Source organism: Strix aluco, chromosome 5 (genome assembly GCF_031877795.1).
Source record: "Strix aluco isolate bStrAlu1 chromosome 5, bStrAlu1.hap1, whole genome shotgun sequence".
Classification (NCBI taxonomy): domain Eukaryota; kingdom Metazoa; phylum Chordata; class Aves; order Strigiformes; family Strigidae; genus Strix; species Strix aluco.
In genome coordinates, this window is record NC_133935.1 from 88,353,827 (window position 1) to 88,369,224 (window position 15,398).

The 15,398-nt window shown below is 60.9% G+C and overlaps 1 protein-coding gene across 1 annotated transcript in view; it reads right to left on the bottom strand.

Annotated features, from left to right (window-relative positions):
* Positions 1-15,398, bottom strand: part of SND1 (staphylococcal nuclease and tudor domain containing 1) — a 98,651-nt gene that overhangs the window by 62,288 nt on the left and 20,965 nt on the right. The window contains exon 10 of the mRNA XM_074828151.1: positions 13,877-13,990. Within this exon, the coding sequence (XP_074684252.1) occupies positions 13,877-13,990 (114 nt within the window). The remainder of the gene's footprint in view (positions 1-13,876; positions 13,991-15,398) is intronic.

The window sequence follows — 15,398 nt, forward strand, 5'->3', positions numbered from 1 at the left end:
CCCGCTGCCCGCCGGAGGAAATCTTCGGGACAGATCTGCACTCCCCCCCCATGTTGCTCCCCAAGGCACTGCAGGAGGCCTCTCACCAGCCTGACTCGTGTCACCCATCCCTGGGGGTTTGCAGGAGAGGACGATGGCAGTGGCACCCTCCACTGCACCGCTGGCCCCGGCAGCGGGGGTCTGAGGCAGCCGCGGGGTCCCCTCCACAGGACAAAGCACCAGAAAACAGCAAAATGCAAAAAATCACCTCAACGCGGTGTTTTGCTTGAAAGGGACCCACGTCTCGGTGCGTCGTGGAGCACCCTCACACCGCGCTGGGCGCTGGAGCAGCCTCCTGCACCGCCCCAGTGGGCTCTGCGGGACTGACTCAGCTCCCTCCTTGCTGCAGCAGCCATCCCGGGTCACAGCGGGGGTCCCCGGGGGTCCCTCTGTCACCCCTCTGTCCCCAAAGCACCCAAACGAGGCGACTGGTCCCAGCGCAAAGCCCCTGCGCCCATCCCACCTCATCAACAAACCCAGAAGCTCAGCGGAGCAGCTCCACAAACGCCTCCATCCACGTGAAATGAAGTTTTTATATTATTTTCAACCAAAAAGCAATTTATCATCCAAAATCTCCCAGGAGAGTGATGCGATATGCTAACTAACTGCCCTGCTGCTCTGCCGAGGTGGGATTCTACCCCACAGCCCCCATGGGAAGGGGAGGGAGAGTGATGGATGGACCCCCCCAGTCTGGAGAACACTTGCACCCCCCAAAAAACGGTGCTGCAAACCCCGCATCGGGACATCCCAACGCTGCATCTCCCCCAACACACCAGCCTGGGGCTACCCTGGAGCATCGAGCCGACCACGGGCTGGGCACCGAGCAGAGTTTGACAGAAAATGGGCAAACCCCACGTCGGTTTGGAGGCGGGGGGTTTGGGCTACGCCCGACCACAGCCGGGCAGCCCCACGGGGCACCCGGGGTCCCCTATGCTGCCCACGCGTCCCCGAGCTCCCCAGTGCTCCCAGCCAGACCCGCCTCGCCGCCAGTTCTGCTGTCGCAGCAGCTCCCCGAGCCTCGGCGCTGGCATTTCACACCTTCCCCTGCATTTTGGGTGCGGCGGGTGGGATGGCGCGCCAGCAGCCGGGGACAGAACAGCCGGCAGCTTGAAATCCAGCCGCACATGCGCTGGGACGGGGCACCGCTGCGGGCACTGCACACCCAGGAGGCTTTCAGGTCTCAAGCAGTGTTTCCACAGAATCACAGAATTACAATCTCGGTTGGAAAAGCCCTTGAAGCTCCTCCAGTCCAACCATGAACCTCACCCTGACCGTTCCCAACTCCACCAGATCCCTCAGCGCTGGGTCAACCCGACTCTTCAACCCCTCCAGGGATGGGGACTCCCCCCCTGCCCTGGGCAGCCCATTCCAACGCCCAACAACCCCTTCTGCAAAGAAATCCTTCCTAAGAGCCAGTCTGACCCTGCCCTGGCGCAGCTTGAGGCCATTCCCTCTTGGCCTGCCGCTGGTTCCTTGGCTCAAGAGACTCATCCCCCCTCTCTGCACCCTCCTTTCAGGCAGTTGCAGAGGGCCAGGAGGTCTCCCCTCAGCCTCCTCTTCTCCACACTAAACCCCCCCAGTTCCCTCAGCTGCTCCCCATCACACCTGTGCTCCAGACCCTGCACCAGCTCCGTTGCCCTTCTCTGGACACGCTCGAGTCATTCAATGGCCTTTTTGGAGTGAGGGGCCCAAAACTGAACCCACTCATCGAGGGGCGGCCTTGATTTGGCTTGATCTGCTCACGAGGAGCGTGAAAAAAGGGTCAGCAGTCTCCGAACAGAGCTGACTCAGACCCAGAGCTTGGCTGCGGGACTCTGCAAAGCCAGGAGATGCTTCTGCCTCCTTCCATCCCAGCCCTGAAACCATCCCCGAGGGGACAGGGATGGGCTCTACTCAGAGCAAAAGAGCCAGCAGCTGCTGGCAGGCTCCCTGGCTCTGGCGGTGGCAGCCATTTCAGGATTTAAGGAAAAACCCCCACCCTTTCAACACTGTGAACCCAAATTTCAGACGGTAACTGCAAACCCCACGGGATGCGGAACGGGGCTGTCACTGGATGCACCTCACGGCCCTGGTTTCAGGGTCACACACCCTTTCGGAGCGCGGGAGGGGACACACAGGCGTCCCCTCCTGACCCCATCCCCTGCGCCTGGGGAACTGAATTCCTGCTGAGCCTACGAAGCGCAGCCCCACGCTGCAGCGGCGGTCTCGCGGGTGCCAGGTCGAGGGAGGTGTTTGAAGTGGTGGGAGCAGCTCAGAGCCCAGCCCGGCGCCGCCCGCAGAAGCAGCAGCAGCAGCAGAAGCTGTATTCAAGCGCACCGTGTGCCCAACCCGCACGTGACGGAGGGGGAGAATAGCAGCCAGCAAAAAACTAGGACAGCAGCGGCCGGACTGGGAGGGAGGCAAAAAGCTTTTAAGGATGGAGCCACCGTCCCCTCCGCAGGGACCAGGAGAGGGAACATCTTGAGCCGTCACTGTCACCAGCCCTGTCCTGCTCGCGGGCCATCCCGTGACCCCCTTGTCTGTGGCAGCGTCCGTGGCACAGGCAGGGTCTGTGGTGCACGCAGCGTCCAAGGCACAGGCAGGGAGGGTCTGTGGGGCAGGATCTGAGGCACAGGCAGGGTCTGTGGTGCACGCAGCATCCAAGGCACAGGCAGGGTCTGTGGTGCAGGCAGGGTCCAATGCACAGGCAGGGAAGTTTTGTGGGGCAGGCAGGGCCTGTGGGGCAGGCAGGGTCCGTAGCACAGGATCCGAGGCGCAGGCAGGATCCATGGTGCAGGCAGGGTCTGTGGTGCAGGCAGGGTCCATGGGGCAGGCAGGATCCGTAGGGCAGGGTCTGAGGCACAGGCAGGGCCCATGACATGGGCAGGGTCCATCCTCAGACCCTGCAGTAGAGGGTCGGGGTAGGAAATGTCAGCGGGGGGGTCTGTCCCGCGCTGTCCCTTGTCCCTTGCCCAGCACCTTTAGCAGAGGGGGAGGCTGCGACGCTGGCACCGGCAGCTCCGTCCCCGCAGCCCGGCACAGTGGGCGCGACCCAACCCCCAGAACCTCGGTACAACTTATCCGTTTTGGCCTGGCCGTTCGCGGCAAAGCAGCAGCGGTGACACCCGGGCTACGCCGCGCCGAGAGGGGACAAACCCTTGGCCGGCACTGAGCCCCGCAGCCCCACAGCAGCTCCGTGTTTCCCAGGGGCCCGACGGCTTTGCCCCTCACCTCGGGGATTTCAGGAGGTACAAGTTCATGAACGAGGTGTCCCGGCAGTGACAACCCCCCAAGTGCTCCCATCGCAGCCTGGCACCAGCACCCAGAGGCAAGAGGGGGTTTGGGGGTGCAGCGAAAGGAGCTCGGCGCAGGGGGGAAGCGGGGCGGTGGGGACAGGCGGGCAGCGTCCCCGAGCACGTGGCGGCAGGCGGAGGAGCTGGGTGGGCTGCGGGTGCCAGCGAGGGACAGGCACCATCCCCTTGCAGCACGTCTTCAAATGTCTAGCGACTAAATAGAGATCTCCAGCAGCCGGTGGTGCTGACGGCGGGGGGGAATATTCATGATGACTCCACACAGCGCTGGGAGAGGTGCCTGGAGGGAGGTGTTAACACAGCTGAAATGCCCGAGTGATGCAAAGGGAGGGGTGCTGGGGGAGGCACAGAGCAGAGCTCCAGCAATCCTCCCCCACTGTGCAGAGCCAGGCCTTTGTCATGCTCCCGGCTGGAGGGATAAAAGCTGAGCCCTGACCCACAGGAAAGCAGGAGGAGGAGCGAGGCAGCGGGGCGAGGACGTGAGCCTTGCGTTGGCTCTCGACACGAGAGATTCCCCCTCCTGCCTCCAGCCCGACACCGCAGCGGGTCCACGCCGCGATGAAGGTGCTGGGACCCCTTCACCGCCACGGGGAGTGGGGCGGGGGTACCCCACCAGCCAGCCGAGGCGATGCCAGCACCATGGCAGTGCCCTTGAACCAACGCATGTCCCGGCCGTGCCCTCCAGCGTCCCCTCGGTCACCCCACGGCACCCAGGGGAGAGCCCAGCGCTCACGGGGTGGGATCCAGGGTGCGGAGGCAGAGCCCTGCTGCAGCCATGCTGGGCGCTGAACTCCACCTCCTCGCAGGCTCTGGCTGCCTCCCAGATGGAGCAGAGGGAGAAAAAAATTAAGTCTTCGCAGAGGCAGGTTCATCACATACCTAAAATCATGGGCTTAAGTTTCCTGAGGCACAAGGGTGCTGTTGCTAGGCAGGACGTTAATTGCACAGTTCAGCAATGTGGCAGAATTGCACAGCTCCTCTCTAATTTAGTGCAATTTAACCATCAATAGAGGCTTCGCAGTCGCTTCCTGATGAGATCAAAAGGTCGAAGCTTCATTCTCCCATCAGCGTTTTTCACGCTCACCCAGCAGACCGAGAAACGTTCGCCACAGCCTTGGCGCAGAGCCGGCCGTGCCGAGGAGCCGGGAGGTCGCGCGCGCGGGACACCGGGTCTGCCCGTCTCTGTGTCGACGCTGGAGGTGATTAAACCTCTGCAAGCAGAGAGCGGCTCCCGGAGAGCACGAGGCAAAACCCAACGGGAGCACGAGGCAAAACCCAACGGGAGTGTCGGCCTCCCAAACACGAGCTGGCAGATGCCTGGATCCTCCTCAAAGCGTCGGTGTCAAACACCCGGCACTTCTGCTGGGTCAGAAGAATTACAACACTTAAATGTTTAAGTTGTTTGGGAAGTAGTTTAGCACAGCCCGATCTTCAGGGCTTATTACTTACATGGCATCAATAAGACCAAGCACTTAAGGGCTGCCGCTATTCACAGAGCATATGGTTTGGAGCTGCATCTTCCTCCCGGCTGCATCTTCCTCCTGGCGACACAAGCCCCGGAGCCTGCGAGCTCTTGCCTGCGGTGGCAGAGCTGTTGCCTGGTAGAGAAGCTGCTCCATAATTGCCAGCAAGCTCCTGCCCGTCGCCACAAACTGGCCCCAGCCCTGGCTCCAAGGCTGGCCAGCTGCCCACAGCCCATCGCCGGCCCGGCCGCTGCTCCTCTGCGCTGCTGCCGCCTGCTTTACTGCTTCGCTTTTTTTTTTTCTTTTCTTTTTTGCTGCTGAGCTTTTGCTCTGTAAGCCGTGAGCAATTTCCCGGGATGCCAGAGGCCGTTAACCATGCAGGAACGCAGCTGTGCCAGCTCACAAATTAATCCAGCCCAGATCAGGCCTCATCCCTGGCCCTGACACATCCCCCGGGAGCCAGGCTCTGGCTGCACCATTGCACATTTGCTTTCAGCCAGGGGAAAGAAAACCCACCTGCGATAAAACCGCAGTTTTACCAGGGCTCTAGACCCGCCCGAAGTCCCCCAAAAGCCAGGATTTAGCACCCTGCACTGTCGGGAGCTGTATCTCACCAACCCGCAGTCCCGGGTCAAACACCAAAGAATTGCTTTCCAGCTGTGGAAAGATGCAGGGAGAAGGGAGAGCAGAACAGGGGAGAGAGGTGCAAGCTCATCATTTTCACACTAGAAGAAACACGCTGCCCGGAGGGCAGAAAACAGGTTGCAAGAACATGCTGACTTCGTCTGTCTTCTCCCTGGAAGCTACTGCAGCCCCTATTAAATATTGATCGGGGAACTCCAGTGCCCCCACTTTCTGCGCCCGCCTCTCCCCAGATGCACCTCTCCTCTGCCAATATTTAGAAGACATTAAGGCCAGATGCCTGAGCACTTAAAATTTTCCGCCGCGCTGCTCCGCCGGCGTGGCAGCGCTCACCGCACGCCCCATCCACGCCGGCAATCAGTTCTGTTACACAATACATGGATGAGCTACAACGATCCTTGTAACGGTAATTTAGCGGAGATGAGACACTGATGAGTTCACGGGTTTGTTTCTCATTAATCTTTTATGCTCGTTGAGCGCGGCGCGCTTTTTGTAGTACAAACCCTGCTCGACAAATAGGGAAACAAGAGCCTCTCGCCACACAGACCCCGCCGCGGCGGAGCCGTACGGCGTCACTCCCCAGGCACGGCTTGGCCACACTGGCCTTGGATTTAAGTCTGGCCCAGAGCTCCCGGCCAGCCAGGCACGAGCCGCAGCCAGGGACCATCCTCATCGTGCTGAGGGGGACAATGACGACAAGGCGGGGTCCCCGGGGAGTGAGGCTGAGCTGGGGGGTCCCCTCCAAGGCTGGTTGCTGTAGGTCACCCATTCCTAGAAGGATGAAGGCACCAAGAACAGCCCAAAGAAACAGGAGAAGCTGGCAGATGGGTGTTAAGCCGAGGAAACGAGGGACCCTCCTTGGGAAGGGATGGCTACTTGGTCTTTTAGCCGAGGAACCAGCGGCAGGCCAAGAGGGAATGGCCTCAAGCTGCGCCAGGGCAGGGTCAGACTGGCTCTTAGGAAGGATTTCTTTGCAGAAGGGGCTGTTGGGCGTTGGAATGGGCTGCCCAGGGCAGGGGGGGAGTCCCCATCCCTGGAGGGGTTGAAGAGTCGGGTTGACCCAGCGCTGAGGGATCTGGTGGAGTTGGGAACGGTCAGTGTGAGGTTAATGGTTGGACTGGAGGAGCTTCAAGGGCTTTTCCAACCCAGATGCTTCTTGGATTCTGTGAATTTCTAACCCTGTTTAAGATTTGGGAAACGAGCTGTTCAGGATCCGGGTTTTTAGCAATCGCAGCTGCTTTATCCCTAGAAATGAGCTTTTTTCTTCCAGCGCTGTGACACCTCGGGGTACCTGATGGCGCGCGGGTCTCGCTGGCAGAGCCTCGGGCGCCTGTGGGTGCCTCGTCCTGCCCGGCCCCCTCGGTGGGAGCTGCGCTCGCCGAGGCGAGGGCTGCTCGACAGATGGTTTGCAGGTGCCTGCCTGGTGCTTTTCTGCAGTGAGCCGGATTTTGGAGAGAGGGCGGCTGCGCTTGGCTTGGCAGAAGTTTCAACGTTAGCTGTGAACGTGGATCGGTTCCTCCTGTCCCTGCAGAGGCTCTTCTGGCATCCTCGGCTCGGCGGGTTCTGGGGAGCGCGGGCGACGCTGTGGCCCCTGCCAAGAGAGGCGGCGTTGCGGCACGGCTGGCCGCATCCCCGCCGCGCCACCGGCACGGTTGGGAGTTGGGCGGAGGCTGCTTGGAGGTGCCGCGTTGGCCGGGGAGCGCAGAGCTCGGTTCTCTTTGCAAAGCCCCCCCCGGCGCTGTCTGGGTGACGGTACAACTTTTCAGCAGTTGCGATGCCGATGGCACAGCAGCCCGGGCTTCCCCAGTGCTGCAAACAAGGCAGCCGCTCGCTTCCCCGGCTTGTCACCCCCAGCCCCTCTCCAGTTCGGTAGCAGCAGCAGCTCAACCAGGGCGGCACCAGAGCCGGGGTTCAGGGGTGGTTTTCCTCCGCGGTGCCCACCGCGCCTGCCGGCACACGTCCCTCACAGGCCATCTCCTGCCCTGCCTGCGCATCCTCTGGCGGGGACCCCTGGTGCAGCTTGAGGCCATTCCCTCTTGGCCTGCCGCTGGTTCCTTGGCTCAAGAGACTCATCCCCCCTCTCTGCATCCTCCTTTCAGGGAGTTGCAGAGGGCCAGGAGGTCTCCCCTCAGCCTCCTCTTCTCCACACTAAACCCCCCCAGTTCCCTCAGCCGCTCCCCATCACACCTGTGCTCCAGACCCTGCACCAGCTCCGTTGCCCTTCTCTGGACACACTCGAGTCATTCAATGGCCTTTTTGGAGTCAGGGGCCCAAATTCATCTCAAAGAGCAACAAAACCAGCAGCTCGGGGCGTCCAGGCTGCCCTTGACCTCAGAGTCCATCCCCTGCCCTTCCTCAGCGGTGCTGGGCGGGCTGGCATGTGCTGGGCAGGTCATTGCTACAAGGCACTTCCATTTTCCCATAAATATTCTGGCAATCAGCGAGTGTCAGGGAAAGGAGCAGAGAGGAAGAACTGCTGTTTGATGGGGTTTGGGTAAAATACGGCGCTTTCTAAAATCTGCTGGAGCGTGGTGCAGAGCCAGCGGGTAGAATGATGAGGAGCGGGAGCAGCGGTGCTGCCGGGGCCACCGTCCATCACTGCCCTGCTCTGCCTTCACCCAGGCTCAGCCCTGCCCGGCGGCGAGGGGGTGGCGAAGATCACCGGGCTGCAACATGGATCAGACATGAGATTCAAGGCGTAGAAAAAGCCTGAAATACCGGCGGATTCAGTCAAACCCCGCGTCAGGAGCACCAACCTTCTGGCAACCTTCGTGCCCGGCTGGGCGGACAAACAGCCATGGCCATGTGTATTTTTTTTTTGCCCAGCGTCACCCCTCAGCCTTGAGCTCTGAGGGGAAGCAGCATCGCGTGTGCCCTGCCCCGCCAGACCCAGCACCCCAGAGCCCAGCTGGTGGGTTCCCCCCCGCCCCAGACTGGGAACAAGGACCCTCCGTGGGTGACGGCTCCCGCTCTCTGGAGGCTGGCAAGCGCGGGGGCTGGCTAATCCCTCATCTGCTCGCAGCCCAACGGGAGCCAGCAGTTCCCTGCCTTTGGAAACATACCGAAAGCCAAGGAACCCGCGCAGGAAAGAAAAAAAAAAAAAAAATCCAAGCCCAAATCTGTTTTTTCTTCTTCTGAAGCCATTTCCAGCTTCCCTCTGTTTCCAGCTTTCTGTTTGCGGCAGCGCCTGCTCCTCCAAGTTTGCCCGGTGCGGTGACAGCCCTGACACTCGTGTCGGCTTCGCGATTACCTGCGGCCGTGCCAAATGCGCTCCCAACAGCCGGAGCGGGCGCAGCACCGGGGTCCCACCCTCCGCAGACCCACCGCCCTCTGCCCCGGGGCTTGGAGGCACCCAAAGGTGCCCCAGAGCCCTCCCCAGCACCCCCTCACCAGCGTTGGTGCGGGGCAGGCGGACAGGCGTGAGACACCATCCAGTATAAACAAAAAAAACCCAGATAACCTCGGCTTTGTGCCCTCAAAAAATGCAGCTGGAAGGTGCCCCAGAGCAACCAGATGATCCTTAAAGAAATCCCCCACCACCGATATCAACCTTATCTCCACCACACAGGCAGGAGCAGGGACCTTTGAGTCCCGGAGCAGCAGCACAGCCAGGAAAGGAGCCGGGATATCTCCGCTCCTGACCCCATTTCCATCTCCTCCCTCTGGCTCCCAGGGCCGTGGAGGGGCCCTGGTGCTGCCAAAACCTCGAGCCCCCCGGCAGCAATCACATCTCCCCCCCGCAGCCCCGCTCCAGCCAGGAGAGACCCTGCCCCACTTTCAGACTTTGAAAAAACCCCAACCCAGCACCAGCAGGATGGTTTTATCCCTGTTTTTGCTCTTCAAATCAGGGTCCATGTGTTTCAGTCTCCCACTCCAAGAGTTTTACCAATTAAGATATCATTTTAGATAAATTGGGGGATCGGAGCAGATTTGTGCTGCCGCTGCATCAATCGGGCAAACGCAGCTTGCTAGAGCAGAGCTGCTAACGAGATTCTGTAATTTAGCTCTCCGAGGGAGGGAATTTCTGATTAAAAAAGCAAAGCTGAAGCCTCCCGAACACCAGGAACGGTGCTGACACCGAGACCCAGGAAAGCCCCGATCCCTGAGCCGGAACCACCGCTCACTGCTCGCAGATCCGGCAGTTCGGGGCCCCTCACCGGGGCTTTGCTCTTCCTCCCGCTCTTCCTCCCGTCCCACGGAAACACATGGACAGGGCTCGGCCTTTGGTCGCATCCGATGCACCTGCTTGGGCAGGGCCCGATCCATCGCTGAGATGGACAGACCCAAAACCCCACTGCGGGGTGTGAGGGACCCTGAACCCCACCGCGGGGTACGAAGGACCCCAAAACCTACCACGGGGTACAAGGGACCCCAAATTCCACCGTGGGGTACGAGGGACCCCAAACCCCACCACGGGGTACAAGGGACTCCAAATTCCACCGCAGGGTATGAGGGACCCCAAAACCTACCACAGGGTACGAGGGACCCCAAACCCCACTGCAGGGTACAAGGGAACCCAAAGCCTACCACGGGGTACAAGGGAGCCCAAACTCCACCGTGGGGTACGAGGGACCCCAAACCCCACCGCGGGGTACGAGGGACCCCAAACCCCACCGCGGGGTACGAGGGACCCCAAACCCCACCACGGGGTACGAGGGACCCCAAACCCCACCGCGGGGTATGAGGGACCGCAAACCCCACTGCGGGGTATGAGGGACCCCAAACCCCACCGTGGGGTACAAGGGCTGAGTGATGCAGGACGCCGGAGCGATGGGCATGAGCCGCAGTGACGGGGAAAGGCTTCCCAGCACCCGGAGATGCCCCGCTCACCCCAAAGCTTGGAGCACCCCATGTTTTGAACCTCAGTGGTGTGGTGAAACAAGCTCATGCTTCAAGGCTACGGGCTTAAACACGGCAGAAACCAGCCTTGGTGCCAGCCCGGCCTAACAAAGTCCAGGTGATTCCACTGGAGGCGAGGGCAGCACCAGCCGTGGTGAGCGTGGGGGTACGGCTGCAGCCCGGCGAGTCGCTTACACTCAGGGCCCGGGGAAGGATTAAACACTCGGCTTTCGGTGCTGCATCCTGCCCCTGAGATGCTGCCCCCAACCCTGGGGGCTGCTCCGGTGAGGGGATCTGGCCCTCGCAGTGAGGGGCTCCGGCCGTCCCCAGCAGACCCAGCACCTGCACGGCGGGAGATGCATCTTCATCTGAATACACATATTCCTCGACAGAGACAAGCGATAGAGATATTAAATGCTATCAGCTCCTGCTCTCAGGATTCATTTCGCGCCGGGTGATGAAGGCGGGAGATGAAAGGCTGTAGGATTTTATTACGCTGAATTTTCGGTTTGTCATTTCCCATCTCCTCGATCAGGTGCCTCGGGACCAATTTGTGCTCGGCGGGATGGAGACGCATCTCCCTGGCGGCGCCACGTTATCTACATGCTACCTACGAGGGTGGGTGCGTGGCCAGCCCTCAGCGGGGCGCAGCCAACGCTGCCAAGCCCCGGTGCTCTGTGACGCAGCCGCCAGACCCACACACAGCACCTCATGGCTACACCCTTCCAGAACAGCCCAAAATCAACCCAAAATACAAATTATATGTATTTTTATATATGTATATATATATATACACATGCCTTGAGCTCAGGTTCCATCTTTGCAAGGGCAACTAGGATCGGGGTCTCCCACCCTGAGCCCCCCAGTGCAGAAACTTCCAGACCAAGGGGCTGGAGCAGGATTAAAGGGTCCCTGGGCAGAGCGGGGGGGAGCTCGGGGGCAGAAAGCAGCCACCCACAAGCACCAACTCAGGGATGGGGGCGAGGGGCACACAGCTGAGCGAGGGGACCAGTGTGTCTGGCTAAGGCTTTTTTGGTTGGTTGTTGGGCTTTTTGATGGTTTGGGTTTTGTTTTTTTTCCTCAAACTAATGATCTGGAAGGGGAAGGGGGGTAAACATTTCATTAATTGCATTCACAGGTAATTAAGCAACCGCATAAGCAGAGCCAGAGATGAAAACGCAGCAGGGCCTAAAGAAGGATAAAACCCAGACAGGAAGAACTGAGGTTTAACTGGGGCACCCACAAACTAGAGTGGCCGTGGCCGAACCCGCTCCGGCACGGTGCAAGGGCACCCAGAGGCAGCGCTGGGGCAACCACGAAGGGCCAGAGAGCTCGTCCCGGTGCCAGCACCCAAAACCCTCCCACTCTGGGGAGCCCGCAGCAGGCCAAGAGCCCAAACATGTATTTTCTGAACCTCAGCAGACTCCGGAGCGCCGCCTGCTCCAGCTCTTGGAGGAGGAGGAGGAGGAGGAAGGAGAGTAGGAAGATGGAAGCAGCTCTCGCAGTTCTGCATCACCAGGCCTCGTGCCGGCCAGGCCACGCTGGTGATTTCACAGCACCGGAGGGTTTGGCAGAAGGATCCAGCCCTGGCAAAGGCAGGATGTAACCTAACGGCGCAGATGTTTCCAAATGCCGAGACAACAGGCTCCCCACACGGGACACCAGACGCACACCAGCGACTTTGGGCTGTTGGGGCATCCACAGCAAGACCCCAGACCTCAGCACTGGGGGAAGAACCCACATTTAGGGCATCCCCCGGGCACAGCGGCGAGCCCAGCGGCTCCCAGCAGGCAGGGAGAAGGCACCCACCCGCGTGCCAGGGCCGCAGCACCCAAGCAAGCGAAGGATTTTGCCGGGGGAGCTGGCAGCGCGGCGGCGGTGGCGGGGGGCAGCCGCTTTTCTGCGGTCTCCTTGGAGACTGCGACCGTGCCGCCAAGAAACCACGTTCCTCCTGGCAGTGCCAGCGGGCACGAGGGAGCAGGTCCCCCGCCTCCGCCGCCGGCACCGGTGGCCGTTTGACAGCCGCCTCGTGCCCTCCCCACCATGCGAGCATGCCGCTCGGCTCCTGGTAGCTCCCGGCCACCCGGCGCCAGAGAAACAGCAGGAGGAAAGAGGCTAATCTGGGAAGTTATTCATAATTCAGTGTGTACAAAACAAGGCGGCATCCTAGGAGGGAGGAATTTCCAAACCACCATTCCCCCAGCAACCTGGGCTCTGCCCTTGCGCCCACCAACAGCTCGGGGAGCCGCGGCATGCGGTGCTGTCGCCTGCCAGCACGGTGAGGCCAACCCGAGCCGGCGCTCAGAGCATCTGTGCCGTTTGGGGGTGAAAAAAACAAAAAAAACAGCCCTGGAAAAGGCAGCTTTCGCATAATCCTGAGTGAAGGTTGGTTTTTTGCTCCCAGCTGGAAAGCCTTGCTCTCGCTCGCAGGCAGGAGCGCTCCTCGCCAGCTCAAGAGGCGCGGGATGAGGAGGTTTCTGCCAGGAACAATGCGGGTGCTCGGTGGGGGTCTCAGCAGCTCTCGAGTGCATCAAAAATAAAAGAAAGAAGCAGCAAGCAGATAAATCCCTCCTTTTGGATAGTTTTAGATCGAAGCCGGGCTCCTGGGCCCATGCCGCAGATCACAGCCCTGCTGGGAAGTACCGGCTGCCCCCACCGCCACCCGCTCCGCGCCGAAGAAGGGGCACGGGGATCACACCGGCGTGCCGGGTCCCTTTGAGCGGAGGTGGAGTGGACTCAGTGTGCGACCCGCAGCCACGCGGCAGAGCTGATTTGGGGCGCTTTCATGTTGCTGCCGAGCGCAGCGCTCAAGGTCCAGGGCACGCCAGCACACAAGATGCTCAAACCAAGCACGGCGGAGACCAAACTGTACACGAACAACGCGGTGTTTTCCAAAGGCTTCAGTCTTTGGGATTTCTCCATCAGAGCCTGATGCTGCAGGTCTCTGTGAGACAGAGCCCGGTGTCCCTGCGAGCCGGAGGACAGAGCAGCCTGCTCATCCCGAAGGCAGGGAGAGGGAGGGAAGTGCTCCCTGACCCCACGGCAGAGGGGAGAGACGCTTGGAGGGGAGACGTGCCCGGGGCGGCACAGCTGAGTGCCTCGCTGAGGGGCACAGCGGGGAGGGAAAGGAAAAGCAAAGGGGTTTGCACACTTTGTGTGGCCTCCAGCAGCCCTGTGGCCTCCGGCACTGCGAAGGATCCGAGGGTGCTGAGCAGCTCCAGTGCTGCCCGTGTGCCTGGCCACTGCCACGTCATCCATCTGTCAGCGCGTCCCACCACGCATCACCCCACGCCCTGGCAATGGGGCTCTCCCACCTCCGCACAGCAGAGAGCAGCAACGATGCCCATAATACAGCAGGGGAAACTGAGGCAGGGGATAAGGGAGGCATCGGGCTCCCTGCAGCACGCTCAAACTCCTCCCCAAGGACTCATACTGCTAGACGGGGCTCCCCCAGAAGAAAAACAGGGATACGCAGCAAGGGGGCGGTCAGGCCAGATAGAAAAGGAGCCCCCGGGGGAGGGCCTGGTCCCAGCAGAGATGGTCCCAGCACAGCCCCCTCCCCACCCACCACCCCCGAGGGCCACCACGCATCCCCACGGTCACCTGTGTGCTGTCCCCCTCCAGCCGGGGGGGTCGGATGCTGGACAGATGAATGGTTTTGTGGTCCCCAGAGTTCAGCTTCACCACAATGGCGTCGGCGTTCAGCACCTGCATCACCTGGGGAGGGAGAGAGACCGAGGTGAATGCTGTGCCCACGGGCAGCGTGGCACCCAGGACAGTGTCCCACCAGCAGCACGAGCTGGCACCCACCCCGGCTTCAGCCCCTGGCACAGGGTGAGTGACTGACACCGACCCGGTGCCTGGTGGGTCACTGAAGCAAACGTGGTTTGCCAGCGTGTCAGAGAATCCCAGAATCATCCAGGTTGGAAAAGCCCTTGAAGCTCCTCCAGTCCAAGCATTAATCTAACATTGACCGTTCCCAACTCCACCAGATCCCTCAGCGCTGGGTCAACCCGACTCTTCAACCCCTCCAGGGATGGGGACTCCCCCCCTGCCCTGGGCAGCCCATTCCAACGCCCAACAACCCCTTCTGCAAAGAAATCCTTCCTAAGAGCCAGTCTGACCCTGCCCTGGCGCAGCTTGAGGCCATTCCCTCTTGGCCTGCCGCTGGTTCCTTGGCTCAAGAGACTCATCCCCCCTCTCTGCACCCTCCTTTCAGGGAGTTGCAGAGGGCCAGGAGGTCTCCCCTCAGCCTCCTCTTCTCCACACTAAACCCTCCCAGTTCCCTCAGCCGCTCCCCATCACACCTGTGCTCCAGACCCTGCACCAGCTCCGTTGCCCTTCTCTGGACACGCTCGAGTCATTCAATGGCCTTTTTGGAGTGAGGGGCCCAAAACTGAACCCACTCATCGAGGGGCGGCCTCACCAGTGCCGAGCACAGGGGTCAGATCCCTTCCCTGTCCCTGCTGGCCACGCTACTGCTGATACAAGCCAGGATGCCATTGGCCACCTTGGCCACCTGGGCACACTGCTGGCTCATTATCAATCCCCCCCAGGTCCCTCTCTGACTGGCAGCTCTCCAGCCACTCCTCCCCAAGCCTGTAGCGCTGCTGGGGGTTGTTGTGGCCCAAGGGCAGCACCCGGCATTTGGCCTTAGGGAAACTCCCCCAGTTGGCCTCAGCCCATTGCTCCAGACTGGCCAGATCTCTCTGCAGAGCCTCCCTACCCTCGAGCAGACCAACACTCCCACCCAACTGGGTGTCCTCTGCAAACTGACTGAGGGTGCACTCGATCCCCTCGTCCAGATCATCAATAAAGATGTTAAACAGGAGTGGCCCCAAAACCCAGCCCTGGGGGACACCACTTGTGACCGGCCACCAACCAGATTTAACTCCATTCACAAAGTGGTGTCCGTGCTCCGGCTCTCCCAGCCCGAGGAGCTCAGCACTGGTCAGAGCCCTGCAAAGTCCCCCCGGACGGTGACACCGCAGCGCACCAGCACATCACCCGTCCTTTGCTGGGGCTCAGCCCCCCCCAGGGCTTCACACCAAAATAAAACCAGAGAGGGGACTGGACCACAGACGATGGTGGTGTGTAGAGGAGGGAGCGAGCTCAGCCCACGGCA